This window comes from Pipistrellus hanaki (assembly GCF_964339955.1).
Source record: "Pipistrellus hanaki genome assembly, chromosome: 4".
Lineage (NCBI taxonomy): Eukaryota > Metazoa > Chordata > Mammalia > Chiroptera > Vespertilionidae > Pipistrellus > Pipistrellus hanaki.
Window position 1 is genome coordinate 75892142 of NC_140506.1, and position 27200 is coordinate 75919341.

Sequence of the window (27200 nt, forward strand, 5' to 3'; positions counted from 1 at the left end):
ATGCCCCTTTGCAGATGGAAGAATTCAAAGAGCCAAGGACATGTGCCTACTTGAAGCTTACTACTCCCCTTCTACTGGTTATCTGGGACTTCACAATTCCTAGCCCAATTATTCTCAATCTGGCTTTTAACATCTACTTCCTAAATCCATCCTCCAGAGAGACTGCACCACAGCCATATATACATACATATGTGTGTGTGTGTGTGTGTGTGTGTGTGTGTGTGTTTGTGTGTCTGAATTGGGGCACTGCCAGTGGGAGTTGGGTAAAATGGGTGATGTGGATGGAGCCTGGAGGTTGGGTGGGAGATTGCCCCATGTGTAGGGGAGGCTTCTTGAGATATGGGACAGAACTGTACATGAGGAGAGAACTGTAGAGCCTAGGGCCCGGATCTTCTGCACTGGCACATACCATCAATGAACTTCAGGAATATAGAATTCTAAAGTAAAACCTGGTCTTCATTGTCATTATGAACATTTATTTAAGCAAGGTCAGAGGATGACATATTTCTCAACACTATATTAGTTTGATTTATAACTTATAACTATTTAGACATAAATTTGTGGGTTTCTTACCCTGAGCTCTGCAAATGATTTTGATAGCTTGTTGTTGAGTTTGCCAGAGCAATTTCATGGCAGTGGGACAAAAGTCTCCTGGGACCAGGTTAAACAGAGACTGTAGAGAAGAATTGGAGATGCTGAATAAAATATTTTCCAGACTTTTTTTTTCCGTGTGTGTGTGTGTGTGTGTGTGTGTGTGTGTGTGTGTGAAGGGAATGAAAGAAATGGAAAGGTAGCTGTTTTCTTTGTTTTTTCTTGATTCCTTATGTTCTCTTCTAAGTTGGGACCAATAATAGCCAGGATGTTTGCACCCTAAATAAAAGGATTATTTGTTTCCTAGGGTTGCTGTAACAAAAATGTCACAGAGCTGGTGGCTTAGGAAACAGAAACTTATTTTCTATTAGTTCTAGAAACTAGAAGTCTTCAACCAAGGTACTTGCAGGTGTGTTTTCTCCTAGGGCCTCTCTCCTTGCCTTATAGTTAGCTGCCTTCTCAGTGTGTCCTCCTGTGGCCTTTTCTCTGTGCATATGTATGTTTGTTGTCTTTCCCTTTGTCTCAATCTCTTTTTTTATGGATGCTAGAGGCCTGGTGCACAAAATTCATGCACTGGAGGTGACCCTGTGCCCTCTCGCCATCTGGGTTCCCTTGCTTCTTACTGCCCGCCTGCTCACTGCTCCTTACAGCTCTGCTCGCTGTTCCTTAGCGCTGCCTTGGAGGCAGCATCTGCTCTTGCCAACCCCCCTCCCCTCCCCACGTTAGACAGCTGTGGGCTCTGGCTGAGTTGTGCTCCCCCTGTGGGAACGCACTGGCCACCAGAGGGCAGCTCCTGCATGAGCGTCTACCCCCTGGTGGTCAGTGCACAACATAGTGACTGGTCTTTCTGCCATTCTGTCAATTTGCATATTAGGGTTTTATTATATAGGACATGTCTGCTTGGATTAGGGCCAGGGCCCACTGTAATGGACTCATTTAAACTTAATTACCTTTTTAAAGTCCCATCTTCAAGAAAAGTCACATTCTGAAGAAATGGAAGTTAGGGTTTCTACATATGAATTTTGAGTGGGCACAATGCAGATTATAATAGGGATATCAAATATGCTAGAAATGAATTTTTGGGACCCATCCATCCCACTTAGGATGTCTGTAGCTTTTCAAAAAAATTAAATAGTGCTTGCTAAACCCATTTATTTCTGCTTTCCCGGAAGTAATGTAGCCTGATATGAAATAGTCACTAGTTGGTAATAAGTTTAGTGATATACAAGTTAAATGCTATGGACTGAATTGTGTCCACCCCACCCCCACACCTCCCCAATTAAAATTCATTTGTATGTGGAGTAAGGAAGCAATTAAGGTTAAATGCTGTAATTTCCTTCCTTACACTCCAAATGGTTATGTTTTCATATTAGAATGGGGAAAATAAAGGACATAAAGCATTCTAGATTTGAGGGTGATGGTTATTTTAAAAAATGGCAGGCCATTAAAAAGTTTGAAAATGGGTTTTGTTTATAGAAAACTATAAAACTGAGGTTTGTGTATTTGTTATTTTTGTATATTTATCCTCTCTACCCAAATAATACTGTCTCAGAGTTTCCTTTTAATAATCAAATTATCATTATCAGAAGGTTAGAAACTATACCAAAGACAACAAAGTTATTCCTTCATAGAATAATTTGTGCATCCCATATGTAATTGTGTGTGAGTTTGTGAGCCTATTTGAAAACAGATTTATCTTAGAAGTCCACCAACAAACACAAGGAATGCCAAGCACCTTCTGTTCTTCAGGCTTTTCTCTTTAATCTCGTTCTTGTACATTCTTTTCTCCTTAAGAGTGTCCCCCCTATGCTTTATCTTTTTTGGTAGAAAATCAAAAGTCAGGTACGTTATTAAACCTTTTGCCAACATAATTTAATATAGAAATCATCACCAAGTTGTAGATAGAAAAGCTTAGTTTTACATCAAGCATTGCTTTTTACATTTGCACTCTCTTCCCTTCACCTTATTAAGTTATGAAGAAATAGTATCATAATAGCAGCTTGGTCAACTCAGAGAAGAGTTTTGATTCTCTTGATAAGCTGTAAAATAATAACTTTTGCTATCTGGGTTGAGTTTGTCTATTGGAAAGATATCAAAGTTGGTCAGATTGTTCTTGATTGTCTTAATTGCTTCTTGTTTATGTTTGAGGCTATGTAATTAGATTGATTTTGGCTTATTTCCTCTTTATTTTTCTAACTTTCAGTTTTTCCTACTGCTGTGAAGTCCACTAAACTTCTTTAAATCTTGAATAATATGTAGGCGAGTGGAAGTGCTTCAGTCCTTTGCATTTTTCAAACTTATGACAGTCTTCAAGATATTATCTGTGCAATTCTTTAAGCATTTATTTGGGAATATCGCTCACACAGATAAATTGTACTCCCATAGTCTGGGCATATTTTTGAACCCTATCTTATATTACATTAATAAAACTTTCTGAATAATCATTGGAGTCATTTTATGATATAATATATTGATCTAGAGGCAATTTCTCCTTTTCTTACCTTTGTAAACTCACTGTGTTAGGCAGGATCCCAAGGAGGCCCTCAAGACACTTGCCCCTGTTTATCCTATGAGTAGGTTTTATATGGCACTGTTGACTTGGCGAAATTAAACTGATGGGATCCATTGTTTTTTAAAAATAAACTGCTTTATTGATATATAAGTTATATCCCATAAAATCCATTCAGTATAAATGTACAATTTAATGAATTTAATTTAATGAATTTAATTAATATAAGTAAATTTAGGAGTTATGCAACCATCATCATACTCCAGTTTCAGAACTTTGCCATCACTTCAAAAAGCTCCCTGATACCCACTTGCAAATTAATGGACTCATATTTTTGTGAAAAATTCTGTTAGGTTTTATTATTAAGTTTAATTGATTATATTTCATCATATTTTAGCAGTTATTTTAATTAAGAATATTATTCCATATTTCCCTTTTTTGTTTTCAGATTTGGACATAGACTAGGTTTGCATATTTTTCACATGATCTGAATCAAATTTTGTTAAATTTTCTTTAAATTTTTAAACTATTTGATTATTATTTTGACAGTACCAAAGAATAATGTTTATCTCTATAATTTAGAATTGAGTCTATTATATTTTATATATAAGTGTGTCTTGTTATATTATCACATTATTACACAATGATATATTATTTTCATCTTTGATGTTGCTTTTTATCTCTTTATATACTTAGGTTTCTACAAGGTCTCTCTCTTATCTTCGTAGGTTTTGCTCCCAATTTTATTCTACTTTATTAATTATATATTTTCATTTTCAATTCATTATGTTATTTATATTTTTATAATCTTCCTTTACTTTTTGTTATTGTTGTGTTTTTTTCCCTTATTTTTTAATGTTCTTTTTAATCTCTATAATTAGGTTATTTCTGTTAGTTTTCATTTAATGGAAAATACACCAGTTAGTCTGAGACAGGATTTATGCTGCTTTGAGGAACCAAAACTGTGGAATGCTCTTCTGCATTGCACTGCATAATTGGATGATCTTCTGTATTACACTGCATAATTTACATCCTCCCCCAGGAGTTCCAGGCATAGATATCATCTCTACGTACTTTATACTCCTATAAATTTTGCTTGAAGGGTTAATGACACCTGCTGAGCAGCTAGCAGCTTGTTGGAACTCTCCATACTCAAGCTGAAAAGAATGATCATAGCCCGGCTCACAAATCTTGGCAGATGTGTGCAGAATTGCTCTACCTTTCACTCAGTCCAGGGAGATGAGACTTTGTTATATGTTCATTAGCAGTGATAAAACCATGGATCGTTATTTTCCTAATTAGCCATTAATAACAGTTAAGTCTGTAACGAGATCACAGTTTCAGAGTGTGGAGAATATACTGTTGACAGTGAAATCTAATGAAAAACGAAATGGCTTCTTACATTTTATAAAAGATATTAATCTTATCGATATAATTACTGCCACTCATGCCAGACAATAGCGTCATTTCATTTTGTCTCGTTTGTTTTAATACTGGTGACTGAAATATATACTTCTCTGGTGGGAAGAAAGTTCTGGAACTAGAAAGTGAATTTTTAAATAAACGGGGTGCTGAAGTATTTATAGGCTGATAGTAAGAAAACTCACTGCATCAGTTAGAGCAGACACTTCTTATAACAGAGCCGCCATCGATGCTAGGACAAATCTATGTAAGCAGATTGATTTTTCTTAGGTCTTTAAATGTTTAAGCCAGTACCTGGCCTTTGTAATGTCACTTGGTTGTAGGAAATAGCTGGGAATTTCAGATGAAGGATTACAACTTTTGAGTTAGTTATGCTACCCCAAATGATCAGTGGATGTGGGTGAAAATGCCAGTTTTAAATGTATTCATGGGCTTAAGAATGAATACTTCTTCTGCCTGATATTGTGTGGTTTAGCTTTAGTACTTACTGTAGTCAGTCCATTTCTTTGAAATATTGAGCTGTCTGACAGTTTAAAATCCTAAGTATCCTTTAAACTTGAGCCTGGCTTTGGAGGAGAAAGGGGTAGTGTGGGGGTGGATTTTATGTAAGACTCTCCCAAGAAAATTCACTGAAGTGCTTTTGCTGGCAGGGCACAGGGAAGACTAGCAAACTGCTTCATCTCAGTCTTCCTTGAGTTTTGCCCTTCGCCCAGATCAACGTTTAGTCAGATAATTTATGTGAAGTCCACTGGAGTCTCTTGTTTGGCCTTATATCATTTTCCTTCCACGCAAAAACATGGAAAAGATCCATATGCAAAATCCACATTTTGCTAAGCCAGGTAGATATTAGGAAAAGTACACCCTGATACTCTTTATTCCTTGGATCTTTATTTTTCATCTTAGTTGGAAAACTGAGTTTTTATAAACATCTCTCGATCAGATATCACCTTATAAGTGTTCTTTCTTTGTGAATGCAGCCAAGTACTAAAGATGTATTTAAAATATATCCTATAGCAATGGTTCTCAACCTTTCTAATGCTGTGACTCTTTAATACAGTTCCTCATGTTGTGGTGACCCCCAACCATAAAATTATTTTTGTTGCTACTTCATAACTGTAATTTTGCTACTGTTAATGAATCATAATGTAAATATCTGTGTTTTCCCTTGGTCTTAGGCGGTCCTGCTAGCGATCCACAGGTTGAGAACCACTGCTTGCTCTGGCCTCTGCCTTCCACCTTCCCTAGCACAGCCCTGTCCTCCTCTTCATAGCAAGCATCTCGCCCTGTCCAGCCACTCTGAGCCTGCATATGCAAATTAACCCACCATCTTTGTTGGGTTAATTTGGATACTTCTGATTGGCTGGTGGGCATTGCAGGGTTACAGTCAATTTGCTTATTTCTCTTTTAATTATTGTAGAAATTATGCTAACTAACTGTGAGGGCATATATTAAAAAATGAATTTATAAGGAAAGATTTCTTCAAAGACCATGATGGAGGATATACTACCTATGAGCTTTAAAAAAAAATGTTGGCCTGAAAGGGACAGAAAATGTGAGGATGGGCATGACAGAAAGAGGAAATCTGGTGTGAAAAAGTGGAGAGCAGAATGGACATGACATGCTCAAGAAAGTGAGAGAAAGTGATGTTCATTTTAGAAAAATCTCCTTTTATATTATAAGTATAAAAATGAATACTTGAAAAGAATGACAATATTCTGAACTTTTATTCCATAGTAATAAGGCTTATAGAGCTTGCATCTGGATTAACTGAGAATTAGCAAGTTTAGCAATAATTTAGGAGGAAACGAAATACTTAAAGGCTGAGGAGGATACAAAGTAGAATTAGTACCACTTTGGGGTTCCATTAGAGAAGACTTCTGGAGAATGATGTATAGAAGGAAATGATAAAAATGGATTTGTAGAGCCCTGGCTGGAATTGCTTGGTGATTAGAGCATTGTCCCATGCACCAAAGGTTTGCAGGTTCAATTCCCAGTCAGGGCATATATCCAGGGTGCAGGTTCAAACCTTGGTTGGGGCCCATGTGTGAGGCAGCTGATTGATGTTTCTATCTCGCATTGACATTTCTCTCTTTATCCCTCTTCCTTTCTCTCTCTCTAGAATCAATGAGAAAAAAACAAAACAAAACAAAACAAACAAACAAAAAACATGTCCTGGGTGAGGATTTTTTGAAAAAGTGAATTTGTAGAAAGTTTGAAATCTCTAAAGAATGCTCTACATAGTGGGAATCTGGAAATATATAATTAGATGGTATGATCAAAAATGGTGTCTGGCTCTGTTGGTGTGGCTCAGTGGTTGAGCATTGACCATGAACCAAGAGGTCACCAGTGAATTTCTGGTCAGGGCACATGCCTAGGTTGCAGGCTCAATCCCCAATAGGGGATGTACAGGAGGTAGCCAATAGATGTTTCTTTCTCATTGATGTTTCTATCTCTGTTTATCTACCTTTCTCTTAAAAAATCAATCAAAACATATTTTTTAAAAAGTGGGGTCTACACTTCAGTTTTTAAAGAATCACATTAAAGATATAGAAATGTAATAGAGATTCATTCTCCATTAATCTTCTTCATATTATCCCTTGGCCCCAGAGCCATATGAAAACCTGTAGGTAAACATTTTGCTACCTGTTATCTGTTCTGCTCTCAGAAGTTCCCTTCTTCCCAGAAAAAAAAAAAAATGGGATTTTTGCTTTGAGACTATCCATGTTCTCGTCCATGCACCACTTTCTAAGATTCCTTTGTATTTTCTCCCCAAATATTTCTTCTCATTCTGTTTCTGAGAAGACCTAATCATTTCCTGGCAAGTAGCTTTCCCTGCCTTTGTTTTCTGCCTTCTCCCACCAGGATTGTCTTTTCTCCTCTCAGCCAAATAAGCTCAATCCTCTTTCAAAATCCACGGCTTCAAAAATCACTTTCCTCGGGAGGTCACTGGCTAATTTTTGGTTTTCATTAGCAAGTATTTTCTTGTGTTGTTATACTTACATGTCTTGCACTTTCTTTCATTGTCTAGGTTGAGCACATTGTAAAAGGGCTATGTCTTCATCAAATTGCTTGGGATTTCTGCAAATTTGGTTGGTGATGACATCATAGACTGATCTTCCATATGTGTGTGACTCATTTATTGGAAAACTAGAACTGCATAAATGTGTAGATACTTTTTTGTTTGTTCATCACCATATCTCTAATGCTTACTACCAGGCCCAGTTGTGGACTTAATGCCTATTTCTTGAATGAGTGCTGGCTTAATTTACTTAAACTGTATGTCTTAATCTGGGACTTTTAAATATCGGACAGGACACCTCCAGAATGTTGTCTCAACAAACGGGATTATTAAGTGTCTTCCCAGTGGTTAAGGATAGCACCCAGCTTCTCATCATTTTCTCCCGATAAGAAAGCCTTGGTTTTTCTCCTGTTCTGTTATTTATTAGAAGAGGACAGAAGAAATAAGGTGGGAAATTATAGTTGGTGTAATCTGGCTTTAGCTTATTCAATGTTCTGGGTCTTTTTATTTTTGACCAATAATCACCAGGAAACAGGTAATTTTTGAGGGAAGATTACTTTCTAAGATTTATGGACCTTTGTTAGACTTTTCAAGTGTTTGTTTGAGGCTTGCTCACTCCTTTATCCACATCAGCATCCTATGGTAAATGTTTTGCTTATCCTACCTTCTGTGTTTCTCACTATGGCAACTTGCCTGACAGTATTCAGAAACTAGAAGAATGTGTAAGATCAAGACGCAAAGTTATTCACTTCTGAGGAGGCTACAGACAGGGGCGAAGCAACCATCCTGTGAGGGGAGAACGCTGACTCTTTTCTTGTTTCTGTTTTTTTTTGTCTTTAGCTCAAGCCAGGACAGAACAGCTGCAGGGACAGTGACAGTGAAAGCGCCAGTGGAGAATCCAAAGGTTTCCACCGGAGCAGCTCTCGGGAAAGACTCAGCGATGTAAGTATTTAAAAATAAATCAAATAAAACCACCAAACCTTGCATCCCTTGGGTAAAGTCTCAACTCCCAACACTTCACTTCATATCACTTTGTATATCCAAGCATAAGTTCACCCTTTCTTCATGTACACATGGTTGAGCCTTGGTCATTCCATTTTCTAGTTTGACCTAAAATGTGTTTTAACAAAATGTAATGTAGAGGGGAGTATTTGTCACCTTAGAAAGGCAGGAATTTCAGTTCCTTCTCTTGCCAAGTAATTGGCTTGTTAGTCATCCCTTCCAGCAGAAATAAAATCGGAGAAAGGGATTATTACCATTCTCCTGGGTGAAGAAATTACAAATAGCCCATAGTTAAATGATGTCATCTCCCTGCTGTAGCGCTGCCTGTTTCTGGGTGAGAAGCCCTTGTGAGAACACACCATGCCTCTTGAAGGATCTGTCAGCTCTCCATCCTCCTCCCGTCCAAGGGGCCTGATCCCCCTGTACCACTGCCCAGCACCACCTGGCCCTCTTTGAACACTATGGACTTCTTCTCAACATGTCATATAACAGGATTCTTAAGCCATATTTGCCCCTGAGAGCAACACTTGGAAACTTTCTTGTAAAATAGATCAAGTAGGTAGGAAATTTTATTATTGATACCATCACAGAAACATGGAGTGAGGTAATACCCTTAAAAAGGCAGCAATTCTGTCTCTGAGTTTCAAGAAGAAGCAAAGTTGGAATGTATAATAGGAGCAGATCCCATTGCCTCTTGTCTTCTTTTTTACGCTCCAAAGCAGTTTCTTCATTATGGAGTTTAAGACGATTAGTGTATTTAGTGTTAGTACATATTTATTTTTTGTCTGAAAATGAAATTAAACTTTGCTAATACCCAATTTAATAAACATGGAGTAGTTTGTTTCTGTAACTTATAAACATTTTAGGAATGTGCTCAAAACTTTTTACTGAGAAGTGTTCATAAGCATGAAAGGTTGAAGACCATTGTAGCACATTGAGTCTTTCTTATAAAAATCTCCCAGCTACTTCTCCATCAGCAGAGGTGGACAACTACAAAAATCAGGGTGATAGCTGATGCCTGTAACATTGAATTCTTACAAAAATTAAGTGGAATAAACAACGTGTAATTATTTATATTGTATTCTTAATATCTTAATTATATATATTCTCCTCCCCTTTTAATATTGAATAATGTCAAGTCACTCAGTCTTTGCTATGAGTATGAGTGGCTAAGAATATTTCTTTGTGTGTTTATATTTCATTGATTTTGTGATAGCACTATAAATTAAATTAATAAAACTATAACAATATATTCTTATGTATATTGTTAACAACAATACTTAATACTCAAGGAGCTGTTCTTCTGAGATTTTTCTTTTTTTATATATATTTCTATTGATTTCAGAGAGAGAGATATATATATATATAATACAAACTTCAATGATGAAAGAGAATCATTTATCAGATGTCTCCTACATGCTCCCCACTAGGGATCAAGCCTGTAAACCAAGCATGTGCCCTTGACTTTAACTGAACCTGGGACCCTTCAGTCCTCAGGCCGACACTCTATCCTCTGAGCCAAACCAGCTGGAGCTGAGATTTTCTTTTTAAATATAAGATCTTATTGACACTGGAAGTTTTTACAGGATTAGTTAGTAATCACAATTGCATCATAGAGCAGAGAAATGAAAGCCACATTAGATCAGTAGACAAGAGGATAGTATTACACAGTCATTGAGATCTTTTGACTCAGTGCTCTGAGGGCAGAAATGTATTTAATACTTTCTAAGTGTTCAAAACTTTGAAGGAATTGAAACATTGTGGAATTGTGAAAAGGGACTGAATTCTCATAAGGCTTGTGCTAAACAGTTCTCTAGTGTGACTGTCCTGTGTAGTCTTTTAGTCCATTTACCCTGAACACAGTTGATTATTTCTTTGTTTTCTTCACAGTTTGGGGAGTTTTATTGACTTATCTATCCCACCATGCCATATTTCATTCATCGATGCAAGCATCTAGCCTATCCTTTCTTCTTCCTACCCTCTCCCCAAACCTTTATGGAAGTTTTGCTAGCCACTGTAAGGAAGAAACAGAATAGGCAATACCATCAATGACTGTCTTTGTAATTTAGGAAAAATATCTAATCCAGACCTTTAAAGGATTTTCGATATATATTTTTTTTTATTTTCGATATTTTGTTTCTCCTTTTTTATTTTTATTTTTGCCATATTTCCCCCCTAAAAGCTAATGTATGCCTTTTCCTTTCCTATACCATATATGTATGTGTTTTCTTAGAACTGTCAGTGTTTTGATTGTCCAGAAATCTTTAACGATACCTTTTAGGTGACAGGTATAATTCTGGGCACTTGAGGCGGAGTGATGAACAAGCCTCAAGTCACTGCCATTGTGAAGTTTGAAGGAGGCAAAAACACGCCTGTGAGCAAACAATAAAATTATTTTTGATATAATGCACTTAATGAGGTAAAACAGTGATGAAAGGTAGAAGGGTGCATGTTGCTGTTTTAACTAGGGAGATCGGATTAGTCCTTTCTGTGTAGGTGACATTGAGCTGAAGCCTGAAGGAAGAAAAGCCTGAGCAGCCTTGTGAAGATCTGAGGGAAAAGCACACCAGGCAATGAGAAGAGCAAGCTCAAGGCCCTAAGTCAAAGCAAGCATGACATGTTTGAGGGAAAGAAAGGGCTGGTTGGCTCTAGTGTGGTGAACAAACACAGGGGCTGATCACATACTTACTCTCCACTGTGAGGGGAGAAACAGATACTGGCTACACCAGCAGTGAGTGTCTTTATATTTAAGAAAATAATCCAATCCTGACCTGAGAAGGGCTGCTGATATTCTGTTTCCCCTGCTAGCCTATGGTAAGAAGGCTAGGTATTATATTACATTAGATTGTAATGAGTGACCACAAAGTGAGAGGTTTAAAACAAAAGAAATAGATTATCTCAGTTTTCAGGGTAAGAAGTCCAAACGAAGGTGTGTGCAGGTCTATGATCGCAGCTGAAGCCTTTGGAGAAGAATCCTTCCCTTCCTCTCGAGCTGCTGGTGGCTCTTCCGGTCTCAGTGTTCCGGCTTTTAACTCCATCAGCCCAGTGTCTGCCTCTGTCTTCTCATGGCCTCTGTCTGTCTGGAGCTTTGTGTGCCTTTCCCTCTTCTAGAGGACCAACAGTCATTGGATTTAGGGCCTACTTTAATCCAGTGTGACTTCATCTTTTAAAGACTCTATTTCTTTTTTTTCTTTTTTCTTTTTTAATATATTTTATTGATTTTTTACAGAGAAGAAGAGACAAGGGGGAGGGAGAGGGATAGAGTGCTAGAAACATCAATGAGAGAGAGTCATTGATCAGCTGCCTCCTGCACACCTCCCACTGGGGATGTGCCCGCAACCAAGGTACATGTCCCTGACCAGAATCGAACCTGGGACCCTTCAGGCTGCAGGCCGATGCTCTATCCACTGAGCCAAACCGGTCAGGACTAAAGACCCTATTTCTAAACAAGGTCATTCTATGGGTCAGGGCTCTCAATAGAAACAGAGCTAATAGAATGTATGGGCATATACAATGATGGAGGCTGACAATCTCAAGATCCAGGAGAGCTGGTGGTTAGTTCCAGTCAAAAGGCCTACGTGCTTGAGACCCAGGAAGAGTCAGTGTTTCTTCCAGTTTGTGCCTGAAAGCAGGAAAACACTGTTGTTACAGCTGGAGGACAATCAGACAGAGGGAATTCCCTTCTATTCTGAGGATGATTTTTGTTTGTTTGTTTTATTAAACTAAAGACCACACACATTAGGGAGGGGGCAGTATGCTTTATTCAGTCTTCCTATTTAAATGTTAAGCTCACCCAAAAAAACGTCCTCACTGTGACACCCAGAATAGTTTGACCAAATATCATGATAGCCTCTGGAAGATATTAAAAGGAATGTTGTTATAATTGTTACTTTGCTTTGGTTTTTATATGAAAAACTGCAGATAAAGAATTAAGTAAAAAAAAAAAAAAAGCCACAAGGTTGTTGGGTATAGTTGAGAGCTGGTGACAGCTCGGAATGGGCTATAGCCGAGGGTTGGGAAATGGAAGGTGGAAGTGACCATATTCATTATACCTGATGCTTGTTTTCAAGTTGTTGTCCTTTTTCCATTTTTACTTGAATTTTCTAGTAGCTCATTTCCCCATTCAAATATACTATTTTGCATCTTTATCATCTATTAGTAATTGTATCCCCAAGATACATTTCTTAGGATTAAGATTTCAGGTTCTATTAATTGCCATTGTTTCCTAAAACACTACAGGAAATCCATAAATGAGCTTGTTTCCTGACCTTTGCAAGAAATATGCTTGGCCAAGATCCTTATGCTTCTTATTCCCAAGAGAGAAAAGCATTAACATGGAGGTGGGTAGGCAGGAATGTCAGACACAATTGGTGATTTGGAACAATTTTAAATATTCTATTTAAATTAGCCCTAGGGTCAGAGCACGCATCTCATCTCTGGGTAGAGCACACATCCATTTCATACACAGGGAGCTGTAATAGTAGCCATGGCCTCTCTGTGTAGCTCTCTAATGAATGGAGCACATCTATTTTAGATGGATAATCAATTTTGAAATCCCTTGTTGTAGGTAAGCTGTTAACACAGAAATGTTAACTTCATGACTTTAATGAGTAGCTTCAAGGATAGCGTAGTGACAGAGATGGAGAGAAAGTCAGGTGGGGGGCAGTGAGAAAGAGTAGAATGAGCATTTAATGAATATCCACTTGCAGACTTGAATGTCAGCAGCAACATTCTCCCTCCTGGAAAGTCTTTCAACTGTGCATCCTATTACAATTCCTGCAGCCCATGGTAGGTTGGAGATTGAACCAGACAGAGTGTGTTTGTAAGAAAGATCTACTTTGCCACATAATGAGATCGAGGTATGTAATTTGCAGAGATAGCTACAGCAGTAGTCAAATTGGTAAAAAACAAAAAACAAAACAAAAAACAAAACAAAACAAAAAAACAAAAACAAAACCCAAAACAAACAAAAAAACACATAGCAGAATGAAAAAGCATGTTAAACAGAAGATGGCTTATAATAAGCCCAGAAATCGCATATCACGCAGTCAGCTAGCTGGCATTTTCTGATATTCTCGTCTTCTCATGCAAACTGCTAAATTCTTTCTCCTACTCTATTTTCTCAGTCTCTCTATACCTCTAATTTCTACCTACTGCATTTAAAATATGAATGAATTGGCAAGTCTGCCACTTGAAGAAATATGAACGAAGGAAATATTTGCCTAAACATGAATGCTCACTATTATTTCAGATGCCGTTGTATGCCTTTGTTTGTTGCATTTTTAAAAACAAGTCCCTTTTCAAGCCTCAGTTTGACTCATAGCTTTTCTGGATATTTTTGCTGTATAGTTTGGACATTTTGTAAGAAAAATGGAAGACCTCTCCTCTCATTAGAAATTGTTGAAATCAACTTATTTCATCAAATGGTTCAGTGGTCAGGGTTAGGCCTTTAGGTCTTAGTGTCTGTCTCTTCTCTAACATGTAAAAGCAGTACCAATCCCTAAATGTACATCGGTAAGTGTATATAACTAAGGTAATACCTTTCAAATAAAAAGGCATTTATAAGCATTGCACTTTTGTATCATAATCTGTTGTTGCCCATGATTTATGGTATCCATGGAATATCTGACTTGGTCTAATGTTACTGCTAACAAATATTTGCAGCTATATTTGGATACAGACTTAGATTTAGGCATACGTGACCAAGACTCTTCTGGGCCTTTTGGATAGCAAGGCCTTGGGGATGTGATGTGTGTGCTCAAAGGTCAGTGAAACAGACGCCTACCCTATTGCTGGTCTCCGAACTTGTCACCTGTATCTGATGGCGGAGATCCTTTTAGCTCCATGAGGTGGTGCCATACTGAATACAAAGCCATAGTCAGATACTTGGGAAAGTAGAACTGGACAAGGAGTAGTCTCTATATTTCAGAGATGTTTCTGTTCAGATTCATTTAGCTATGATTGAAGGGAGCTGGCAGGTGGCCAAGAAAAACATGGTGGGGAAGGACGGAAGAGAGGAGGAAATGTCAGTATCATGGATATTTGGCAAACTAAACCCAGGAGAATTTTTCCACGAAGTTTTCTGCCAGGTCCAGAAATCACAACTTAATACCACAAATCTTTTCCTATTAAAGAAAAAGTGAGGACAGTGGGTTGGAAAATGTGGGTAGCCTCTGATTCTAAAGTTCGGATGCTTTCTAGCAAGCCCCGAAACTCCAGCGGACCTGTAACATACACGAGGGACTAGTATCTGTGTTTATGTGTCTGACGTGTTTGTGTGTGCAGGGAGGGGGGGGGCAGTAGGGTTGTTATAAGGCAGGGTCCTTAAATGCTTTGTTGCATTATGTTAATTCCTCGGCAGTGCAATCAAATTCATGTCGTAATTAAAGCTGTCAGTTGGAAGGCAAGCCAATCACCATGAAAACACAGCATAACAAATGAAGTGAAATGATTCTGCGTGTAGCTATACAATGCTTCGCCAGGCATGAAATTAAATAAGTAATTTGATGTTGACATCAGAAATTGAAATGATACCCACTGTTCCCTCATTCAGTCAGACCTGCATAAACAATAGCCAGAACAAATATGCACAACAAAGCCCTCTCCTCCACCCAGCTCCCTGAGTAATGTACAATATATATGCAAAGCGAGTATAACAGAGCTTCCTGAGACCTGAAGTATGTAATTTTCTTTGGTATACAAGAAGATGATATGTGTGTGTGTGTGGGGGGGGGGGGGGAAGGGTGGGGAGGTGGGTTTGGAGGGGTACTTTTTCTGGGATAAAATAATATTTGCAGGAAGAAAAAAAAAACACCCTGAAATAAACAAATGCCATGTTTTCTTGGAGTGATTCTTCCTAAAATGATTTTGCCTCCCAGGGCCATGACTCCAGGCTGGTGGAGACCTAGCCTGGTTTTTCCTTTCCTCTGCTCCATGGAAGGCTCTGGGTGCTGAAAGCAGGTGATGCTGTCACATGGCTAATCACTGCTGTAGAAGCCGTCTCCATGACTACTGTGGCTCTCCCTATGTACCATTTATGGGATCAAGAATGCAGCAGGATTTTTTTTTTAAAGCAAGGCCAGTGTGCAAGATCACACACCTGCCATCTGTTATTCCCCTGAGCTTGTGGGGAACAGGGAGGTGAAGAAAGTTTGGCTTTGGGAGCTGCACTTAGGAATGCCCTGGGGCATGTTATCTTTGTTTGATCCTAATGCTCTTTGTACTTACAGTGCTGTATTTCCTTCTCAGAAACAGCTTAAGATGAAAAAGAAACACATCTGTATTTTTGCAGATACTGAATTCATCGTTTCCCCCCATTTGCAATACATTCTTTCATTTCTATGTACATTAATTCAACAAATACTTTTTAAAAATGCATCTCCATTGTGCTGAGCTCTGGGGAAGCAATTATGAGTAAGCCAGATGATGTCTGCTTCCCGTGGTTTGCAGAGCAGGCATAGGACAATTAGGTGAGGAACTACAGGAGAATGGAGCAACTAATCCAGCAGGTCACTCTGGGGAAGGCATAGCACCCAACCCAAGCTAGTCAGGGAGAAGGCCTTGTCTGGGAGGATCCTTAGCTGGGATCTGAGGACTACCTAAGCATTAGCATTCTTTTTGTTTCAAGCTTACTTGGGACCTCTGTTCAGGTAGAAGATACTAAAAATTAAAGGAATATTTTTTGTGTTAATCCTCACCCTAGGATATTTTTCCATTGGTTTTTGTTTTTGTTTTTGTTTTGTTTTTTGTGAAAGTGGAAGAAAGAGAGAGAGAGAGAAGAGAGAGGCAGACAGGCAGACATGGATTGGTTACCTCCTGCATGTGCCCCAAGGACGGGGGATCTAACGTGCAATCGAGGTACTTGCCCTTGACTTGGAATTCAACCTAAGACCCTTAAGTGCTAGGACCGATGCTCTCACCACTGAGCTATTCCCGCCAGGATAAAATGAAAAAATTTTACTGTGATTTTTTTTTTTTTTTTGGGGGGGGGGGCGGGGGAGAGAAGGAGGGGTAAGGACAAACATACAAGAAAGAATCACAGGCAAGTCTAAAACAAAACAAAACAAGTTCTTTGTATGGTCTCCTTCCCCAAAGCAGTGATGGCCTTAGTTACCTTTTAGAATTACTGCCTTGTAGTTTCCAAGTGTCAGACTATGGGAGCCTACAGCCTTGAGAAAAATGATGCATTTTACTGCTTTCCTTTACCCACACATTCTTTGCATTTCAGTCTACTAATTATGTTTACAAAATGTCTCCTTTTTGAAAAGCTCTCTGTGTGTACTAACTGGTGCCTTCAGGGAATAAACTGGCAAGTAGGTCACGCACTGGAAAAGTCATCCAGACCCACTGGGCTTTTTATTTTCAAGTCAGTCTGGGCTTTTTCCTCTCGCCTGCCCCTTTGCGGCCACAAAACTGAGTAGCTTGAGACCAGGGCATTGAATGTCATCAAGTCAGGGAGGCAGGCCGACGTGTGTCTGTTTAGTCTCAGCGCAGGGCGAAATGCCATCATTAATTCATTACCCAGCTGCCTGTCAAATAAATTGGCAATTACGTCCACCGCAGAAGCTTGGAATTCAGTAAATAGCACGTTAGCATCTCTGAGTTGTTGAGAGATGTAAAGGGGGAAATTAAGCAACACGGTGTTTGTATCGGGAGCAGATGACAAGGGGCCGCGTTCGCTGGTGGTGTGATGCGGTGATGAAAAGCCCTGCAAAGGGCTGGTAATGAGCTGTGTGGATTGGAACGTGTTAAAAACCATTGCTGATTTTCCACTTTGTCTTTATGCTTTATTGCAGAGTTCAGCTCCTTCCAGTTTGGGAACAGGCTACTTCGTAAGTTTATCTCAACTTTCACATGTGTGCCTTCCCTCGGCATTGATTTACTTCCGTAATGTATGCTCATTAGGATGGGGGGGGGGGGGGATCCTAAGAAATACCCTCTCAGTCCTAAAGTGCAGATGGATATGCATCCTTTTACTAAGGATTGTTTTATTTTTAAAATAAGTAACTTGCTGGGCCCTAGGGGACCATTGGTCAGTCTGAGTTGTCTGTCTGGTTCCCAGCGGGTGGCACGTTGGCCCCTTACCTGGCAGCAGAAGTGGAGCAAGGAAAGCTGACTGGTTCATGCCACCTCTCCCACATGATTGTTTTATAGTGAGAGGTATCCTATGGAGAATGGGATTTATATTATGTACTGAAGTTTTCAATTTCAAAATCTCTTGAAGAACTTAACCATACATACAGTGAATTGCCTTTTAAAAAAAATTTTTTTATGAGAGATGGTGTTTTAATGGATGTATTACCTCACAGTCTAAGTAGGTGACCTTTAAATTTCCTTTCAGCAATCATTACACTTCTCATTTTTAGCAAATGTAGCTGTATTATTTTATTTCTAGATTTTACTCCCATCTTTTCGGAGGGTGGGGATGGTGACATAATTCAGGTATTGTCACAATATTTCTCATAACTGGGCACTGCATTTCATTTATTTATAGCAAAATTACCCTTTTTGGATTCAGCAATCCTTTATTAAATATAAGTAGAAAAGAATTACAAATGAGTATTATTTTCACAACTAGACAGCCTGCCAGTGTGGAGGTTGGTTGTGGTGTTTAAAGGAATCTGATTTGTGATCTGAATGATGAACACTGATATTCTAATGCCAACTCAGCATTTCCTGAGAAAATAACAGAATCATGAAAATAAAATAAAGTGGAAAATCATTATTGATTCTGTTTAGTTGCCTTTACATTTCTTCCCTGTAAAATGCTAGTTACTCTGGTTTTCTTTGCCCAGGCATTTTTCTCCATATATTCATGTAAAGTATGTGAAATCCAACATTATATCACTGAAAATAATTCTTTTTCAAGCTTAGCAGAAGTAATATTTTCTAAATGTTGGGGTTTTTTGGTATTACTCTATGGTAGCAGAAAAAGAATAAAGATTTTCGGGTACCTGCTTACTACAGTCCACACACTTGCCCTTGTTCCTTATTGTGACTGAATATTCATGCTTGCAAAGGGGAACAGGATGCTTCAATAGTGGAAATAACAGAAGTAACACCATCTGCCATCTCTTCACACCAGGCTGGATGTGGGTTGAGATGCTCCAAGTAAAATCTGGAGACTGCCAATATCTGTTCTCTTTCCAAAAGCTAAATTCTCCCTCTATGCTTTCTTCAGCAGATCAAGGCCAAAGCCACTAACCTAGCCCTTGATAACTTCTAGTCTGAATTTCTATATTAAACTTTTGTCAGTATGATCACCCTGAAAAAAGAAAGGCATCTCTAGAAACATAAAGAATTTTTATACTTTTTGTCATTTTTTTTCTCTCTGATTCTAGAAATGTTTATTTTTATTAGCTAACAATATGAGTAAAGGGTCTGCACTTATGAATATAAAATAGTTTTTGCACTTACACAATGTTGGATGACTATAAAAGTTTTTCCTTACTTTGGTAAATTTTTTCTTAGTATTATTTTTATAAAATTTTTTTGTAGTAATATTAACTTAGATGGAGAAGATACATACCAATTGTATGTTCAGCTCTCTATTTTGGCAAAAATGCTCTACTTAGAATAAGTTTCCAATAGTGTGGTTATTATATTATCAAAGTGCAAAATCCATTGATATCATTGCCAAGTCTTCATCAAAAAGTGTCTTCTGTTTCAGTTTTGATTCCAACACAATCACATGTACTATTTAATTTCAGGTACTAACTTCAACATTGCTGCGTTTCACATTTCTAAGTGGAAATAGTATATTCACAACTTATAGTAGTTTAGTACCAACATATTCTTTGCACTGAGCCTAATGATCTTTATATCATAATAGTCTTTACTTATGTCAGCATCTGGTAAGTAAAATAGAGATATTTTTACTCTGACCTTAATCCTCTTCAGCATATTTTTGAACTGTGACGGGAGCAAATCAACTGCAGAGTCAATGATCTATTAATGCAATTGAACCATAATGTAAATTCTGGTATAAGAAAATTCCAGGATTCACCAATTGGGTTTTACAACCTGGGAACTGTTTTCTTAAATATTCTCCCCTAACCCAATATTACTCTAACTTCAGAATCTTCTTTTGTTTAGATTTTTATGTTCCTGTAGGGCTTTTGGTGAACTGAATTAAAATGCTGATTATTGTGTGTGCTAATAAAATAGACACCCACCTTCTTATATGCATGTGCAGGTGTATGTGTACACACACCCCCTAATTGACTGCCAGTGTATTTCACTTTCAGTTCTTTTCATTTATCAGTAATGATAAGTTAAAGGGTTTAAAGAAGAATCCTTTGGTTTTGACTTAGCTGTATTTGTTTTTATCTCCTTGGTTTTGTGTTCCAAAGATGTTGTCTTAGGTCTGTCACTTTTCCAATCCATTTATAATCTGAAGATTTGAGAAATGAGAACAGCAGCTGAAAGCGGTATTTACATAAGCATATTGCAAAGAATTCTTAAAGTAGACAAAATAGAGAAGTATTGGAACAAACTTTTCACATTTTTGGGAGCTTTTGAATAATGTGGGTGTTATACACACAGACACACACAGAGACACATATTCATTACATACTCAGACACCGCTCATATTCTAAATATAAATGGAAGTATAGTTGGAATCTATTTGCTTTTCTTTTTGGCAAGAATACCAAAACTTGTTGGAGTGTGTAGGCTTTTTCTGTTTTCAAAAATCTTAATGCAGTGAGTGAACACTTTTTCCCCCATTTAAATGTTTATGGCTCTATTTTCTTCTTGTACATCTATTTGAAATTTTTATTGCATAGTTTATAATCAACTTTGAGACAGAATGATCTGAAAACTAGTGGTATCACCTTTGGCAGAGTATTTAAGATCTGAGACTATATCATCATCTGTACTTACCTAATAGAGTTGTGAATATTAAATGACTTAAGATATTTAATGTAAATAGAACTGCACTGAGTAACACAAAATAATATTATGTTGTCTCTTATTCCCACAGTAGTATGAAATGGGAAAAAAAAAAAACAACACTTGGTCTCATTAAGTGGTTTGCAATGTAGTAATAGAGAATTTACCACCAGAAATTAATGATACAAAAGTAAGGTTTGTAATTTGTCACTGTTGGGTGGGAATTTTTATTCTTGTTATCTTCTTGTCCTTTCATAGGAGCCTACTGTTTTCTGTTCAGTCAACTGTATACCTATTTTATCTGTGTGTAAATTTAAAACAAATACGGAATTCCTCTGGGATTCTCTATGATCATGATGACATTGGAATGAACTTTTCTATAGGCTGTCTCATATAATGAACACCTTAGAATATCAGTTTGTCTATTAAAGTTATTTGTTTATTTTCTTCCTCAAATCTGTGGCATTTAAAGATGACTAATAGATCTTAGGATTGGGCTGTGAGGTTAAGAAAGACCATATTCAAGTTCTATGAGGTTGTGTCACATGTTCGCTGCTGTTGGACACCAAAAAGAGAGGGGATGCTCTATTATGCATGAATGAAGTAACTGAAGGCAGTAGAGTGAAAAGACCAGAAAGCACATCTCCTGGTTGCCAGGGGTCTGCTGTGCCATCCCAGGAAAGTTCTGGACTCAGGGTCTGCGAGCAGTTGACTCCCTATGCCAGTTGGGATCTCCTTTTGGTGTATGGGTAAGTGAATTGTCAGGATAAACTTGAACCCTGGTGTAAAGGAGAACCCTTCCTTTATTTGATTAATGTACCCTGCCTGATTCTCTGGGCAATTTTCAGCCTTCTTCTAGGTTTAAATCTAAGTGTCTTAGGCCCATACTCTCAAATCGCTTGGATCCTGCTTTTATAAACTCCAGTGATCCAAATAGTTTTCTTAATGGTTCTCAACCAATAATTTTCATCCTTAATTGAGTCCCATATAGTTATATACATACTTTAAAATTATCAAGGAAACCAATCAACTTCACCCTAGTGAATAAACCTGCCACATCCTACCCTATATAATAAAAGGCTAATATGCAAATTGTCCCATTTACCAGGAGTTCGATCAGGGGATGGGGCCAGCCAGCCAGCTGCCAGTGGCCCCTCTCCCCAAACATCCCAGCCCGATTGGCCCTAATCGATCGAGGCAGGCTAGCCAGACCACATCCATGCACAAATTTATGCATCAGACCTCTAATTATATAGTAAAGGGAATTTGTGTAGTGGCACACATATTACTACTAGTAAATGGGATTTGTATAATTACTGTTTGTTTGTTTTTAAAATATATTTTATTGATATATTTTACAGAGAGGAGGGGAGAGAGATGGAGAGGTAGAAACGTCAATGAGAGAGAAACATCGACCAGCTAGCTGCCTCTTGCACACCCCCTGCCGGGGATGTGCCCACAACCAAGGTACATGCCCTTGGCCGGAATCGAACCTGGGACGTTTCAGTCCACAGACCGAGGCTCTACCACTGAGCCAAACCGGTTTTGGCTATAATTACTGTTTTTAAGTACAGTTGAGTAACTTAAGAAGTTGTATTGATAGCATTGCTAACTGGTAGTAGGGCCAAATACTGACCTATGGCTTTCCATCCAGAGTTATAGGATCATCAGAGGCTCTGATCTAAGTTTTTTATAATAGACCCTTAAAATACTTCCCATTTTTCTTTGCTGTAATTCATATAACTCTCAAAACTGATTTGTGGTATTTCGTATAACAATAGATGCTTTTTAAAAATCAGAGTGGGCCCTAGCCGGTTTGGCTCAGTGCATAGGCCTAAAGACTGAAGGGTCCTGGGTTCAATTCTGGTCAAGGGCATGTACCTCGGTTGCAGGCTCCTTCCTGGCTTGGGTCCTGGTCAGAGTGCATGCAGGAGGGAACCAATTGATATGTTTCTCTCACATATGTTTCTCTATGTCTTTCCCTCTCTCTCTCACTCTCTCTAAAATAAATGGAAAAATATCTTCAGGTGAGGATTTAAAAAAAAAAATCAGAATTTTGTTTTTGTTTTTAAATATATTTTATTTTATTTTTATTTTTTTTATATATTTTATTGATTTTTTTACAGAAAGGAAGGGAGAGAGATAGAGAGCTAGAAACGTCGATGAGAGAGAACCATCGACCAGCTGCCTCTTGCACACCCCCTACCGGGAATGTGCCCGCAACCAAGGTACATGCCCTTGACCAGAATCAAACCCGGGACCTTTCAGTCCGCAGACCAACGCTCTACCACTGAGCCAAACCGGTTTCGGCCAGAATGGGTTTTGTTATATGAGAGTAAAACCAGTTTCTTTAAAAAGATTAAGTTTCTTTGTTTTGTTTTGTTTTCTTTTTAGCACAATTGTTTGTTTGATAGTAGGGCTTTTCTTTGAACAGACATTTTTTGTCTTTAAACAAGTAATAAGCACCTGTCAGGTTCTGTTCTAAGTAATGGGTTATCCATGGCCCATCTCTCCAGTAATTTAGTGTTTCCTAAAACCAGATCCTTTCCTTTGTGATGTTTTTAAATGTTTTTGAGGCATTGTATTTAAATAAGAGGATTTGGGACTTCAGAGAACCCAACATCCTATGTAATAAAGATGTAATATGCAAATGGTAGTTACTCTGGTGAAGCATGAAGACGACCATATCACAGATTAGCAGGAGGGTGGGGCAGTGAGCTACCAGTGGGCAGTGGAGAGCTACAGGAGGGGGCAGGGCAGCAAGCTATGGGGGGGAATGGGGGTGTGAAAGGGGTCAACAGGGGAACTACAGGAGGGCTGCAATGAGCTACTACTACAGGGCAGCAGGTGGAGAGCTACTAGAGGGCAGCAATGAGCTAATGGCGAGCTACTGGCACACGGATTTTTATGCAGGGCTGCTAGTTATTTATAATAGTTATATGGGTTTTAAGTTTAAAAGTTCAGATACATCATCCTGGCCTTGAGTGCAAACCCATTCTAAGTAGAAGAAAGTCTTTCTTCCCAACTGCCAATACTGCTAGTGACACTGAGAGAGGATTCACTCATAACTTGCTGAGAATTTGTATTTAAGGTAAATTAACACTGAGAAACATCTTCAAATAAGATTCTAACATTTTATTTATTAGGAATTAACTCTAAATGAATGTTTAATTAATTCTAAATGAATCATTGGTCATTTATTTACCGACAAATTTTCTTTATAATGAAAATGTTTTTTAAAATCCAAATTTCATTTGGAATACCATCAGGGCTCTTCAGTTTTTATTGGGACATTTCAACTCATTGGTAACAGCTTACCCGATGGAGAGTTCAATTCATTTTAATTCTCAAGAATGTAGTAAACATCTCCTCTTAGTTCTTAAGATAAATAAGATGTAAGCTTGACCCTTAAGTACAGGGTATATAGTTGAATTTGATACAAGAGAAACTGATCCATCCTATGAGAACTGTAAGTAGAGTATTTGGGAGTATCTGTTACAGTCAGTTAATTGTAGACTTGAATTGTGTAGAAGTTGCTAGAAGTTTAGATTTTCAATATAATTTGAGGTATAAGGATCAACAGAAGCAAGAGCACAGAGAAATAGCATCATAGAGTAGAAATGGTGTATCCAGTTTTTCTTGGGGAGGGGGGGAAGCCCACACTTAGTTTGGTTAATTACAGGGAAGGTGGAATAAAGCCAAGGACAAAGTGGGGTGAGGAGGAAGGAGATGATTTATAGGTATACCCGAACTTGACTTAGTGACCTATAATAAATAAAGATGATGTCAAACTAAGGGTTAATGAATACTGTGCTTCTTTTCCTTGGAGTAGGAATCCCAAGAAGAAAAAAATTTGGTTTTGGGAGATAATGAATTTGGAAGGTAGATAGATGCTTGTTAGTGTATACCTTTAAGGATATTTTAAAGAGGTAGCAAGAATAACTGGAAGAAACAAACATTTCTGCCAAAATTTAAATTTATATTAAAGCATATACAGAGAGCTGATACCTTGTAAGGACTTCAGTAAATCTTTAAAACTTAACCCATGCCTATCACAGAATATCTTTGATATGTGATTAGACATGTAATTTTCTTGAGTGACTTCTAACGATTACCCAATGAGTCACCATTATACGTTGAAGCTGGCTTTAGAGATACTCTGTCTGCAAAATGAGTACAACGTCACAAAAATATTTTATTATATTTAATATACAAAAAGAATTATTATGAATATGTTGTATTGATTATAATGAAACTAGAGGCCCAGTGCACAAAATTGGTGCACTTGGGAGTTCCCTCAGCCCAGCCTGTGCTCTCTTGCAGTTCAGGAGCCCTCAGATGATGTAAGACTGAAGGCTTAGGCCTGCTCACAGCATGGGCCTATGCCAGCAGTCAGACATCCTTAGCACTGCCACAGAGGCAAGAGAGGCTGCCTCCACCACTGCTGTGCTCACAGGCCATGAACCCAGCTTCTGGCTGAGTGGTGGGCACTCCCCCCTGTGGGAGTGCCCTGACCACCAGGGGGCAGCTTCTGTGTTGAGAGTCTGACCCCTGGTGGTCAGTGCATATCATAGCAACCAGTCATTTCCTGTTAGATCAATTTGCCTATTAGACTTTTATTATATAGGATTATATAGAATAATAATATTGGAACCCATCACTCAACTTAAAATCTAGTGCAATTACTACTGCTTTTGAATTTATCTGTCTACTCTACACAAACAGCTGGGCAAATGAAATCAATTGCTCTTCCTAATGGTGAACTAAACTATATTTGCCGCCCCCTCTAAAGTAACACAAGCAATATACACTTGAGTAGGTATTTGTTTTATATTAGGGACCACAGAATTAATATTAAAGTGGAGGGTTGATTTATACCTTAACCAAGTTTCTGCATTGTGACATACTCTATCACCTAGTCACAGATAAACTCTCAAACTTCAAGGCCTTAGACTAAAAATATAGTCGTATTTTATACTTCTAATTCTTATCTTTTTTCAATTTTTAATTGATTGTTAGTCTCTCATTTGGGGAATGGAATCAGTGAACCATGAACAACACACCCTGATTAAGTGAGCATAACAGGTTAATTTCTGGTGAGCAGACATTTAATCATTTGTAAACTCTCTGCAATGGGATGACTCTTTTAGCTCATCCTGTGGAAATTGTCTTCTGTCCTCAGACTATTTTTAGCTTCACCTTTCTTGTCAGTACAAAGGAACTGATAAATTTGATTAATAGAATAATCAGATGGGAAAGGATCAACTGGTGTGTCCATGTGCCACCGTTTTCTTAACCCTGCTTTCATTTTCTCAACATTTATGTGAGGGATTAGGCTAAGTATTTTTATTTTTTTTTAATATGTTTTTATTGATTTCAGAAAGGAAGGGAGAGATAGAAGTATCACTGATGAGAGAGAATCATTGATCAGCTGTCTCCTGCACTCCCCCCACTCGGGATCCAGACTGCAGCCTGTGCATGTGCCCTGACTAAGTTGACACTCAACCACTGAGCCATATTGGTCAGGCTAGACTATGTATTTTTAAGTATTTGCTACGTACTTACAGAAATCCTTGTTATTGGCTGTTTTAAACTCTAATTAAGGAGATAAGATAAACACTCAGGTGCTTCTAATGGATGTGGAGAAATAGCCTGCGGCTCTGTCTCCCTTTCAACTCCCTTTCCTGGCTTCTCAGATTTGGAGAAGATGAATCAGTTTGGAGAAAAACTGATTTTCCAAAGCCTGGATCAGGTAATTGCTAAAGCACCTTTGGTTCAAATATTCCAAGATTCATGATTTTCCCCACTTTTCACCTAAAAATGTCTGTCCCTTGGGACCATGCTTTCAGTGGCAGTGCTGTCTTTCGTAGCTGTTCTTTGTAGAGAAATGCAAGACCATATCCCCCTTACTGCTTAACAAACATTGCTCGTCATTGTCAGCACTGAAAGGAGTCCAGATTTCAATTGAGTGGCCAATTCAGATTTTCTTTGAAATTAATAATAATTAATAATATGTTATATTTTTATTATTCAGTTAATTTTAACACCTGGCAATATTGAGGCTGTAGGCTTATCATGGTCATAAATGATGATGCATTAAAACCTTTAGCAAAGCGCATTGGAATCCCTGTTGGGAACAGAGAGGTCATGTCGTGGAAATCAGAAAGTGACTTTATTTTCATTTTTATTTTCTTTCTTTTTTCTCTGACACTGGCTTTGAGGAAGGTTGGAAATTTCCAAATTGCAGAGATGTTGGATTAGTTGGCATGAGCTGTATAAAATGAGCTGTGGGCAGTGTCAGACCCCGGGGTGTTTGCTAACTACCCATACAACCTTCGATAGATGTATCTGGCCTGGAGTTTTATGGACTATCAATCTTTCAAATCAAAAGCCCTAGTCCTTTTCTTAACTACTTTAAAAAAAATGTTTTTCCTGAAATTGTAAATTAGATGCCTCCCAATCCATTGCATAAGAAACTTAGAGCTTGGTGAAACACCAGGAGTATCATTTGGAAAGAGGTTAAAAAACACAACTGGGGCTTGTTAAAAAGGAAAAGTGCTATTTTAACTCCAAGTGTCACATTTTCCTATAGTCAGCTGTAGCAGTAAACAAGAGTTATTGGAGGTTTAGATAGTTTGAGACACTTCACTTATCTCCCAGTACTTGACTTCAGAAGCCAAACATTTAAAATGTATTTTGCTCTTGTAAAAATGTTTATCCATTTAAAATGCAGTGCCGTTTTAACAAAAGCACCATGGTGAGAAG

The 27200-nt window shown here is 38.1% G+C and overlaps 1 protein-coding gene across 4 annotated transcripts in view; it reads left to right on the forward strand.

Annotated features, from left to right (window-relative positions):
* AUTS2 (activator of transcription and developmental regulator AUTS2) overlaps window positions 1-27200 on the forward strand; it is a 1022921-nt gene that overhangs the window by 444589 nt on the left and 551132 nt on the right. For all 4 annotated transcript variants that reach the window (XM_084880675.1, XM_084880676.1, XM_084880677.1 and 1 more), the window contains exons 3-4: window positions 8382-8483; window positions 17339-17374. In XM_084880675.1, coding sequence (XP_084736801.1) covers window positions 8382-8483; window positions 17339-17374 — 138 coding nt within the window. The remainder of the gene's footprint in view (window positions 1-8381; window positions 8484-17338; window positions 17375-27200) is intronic.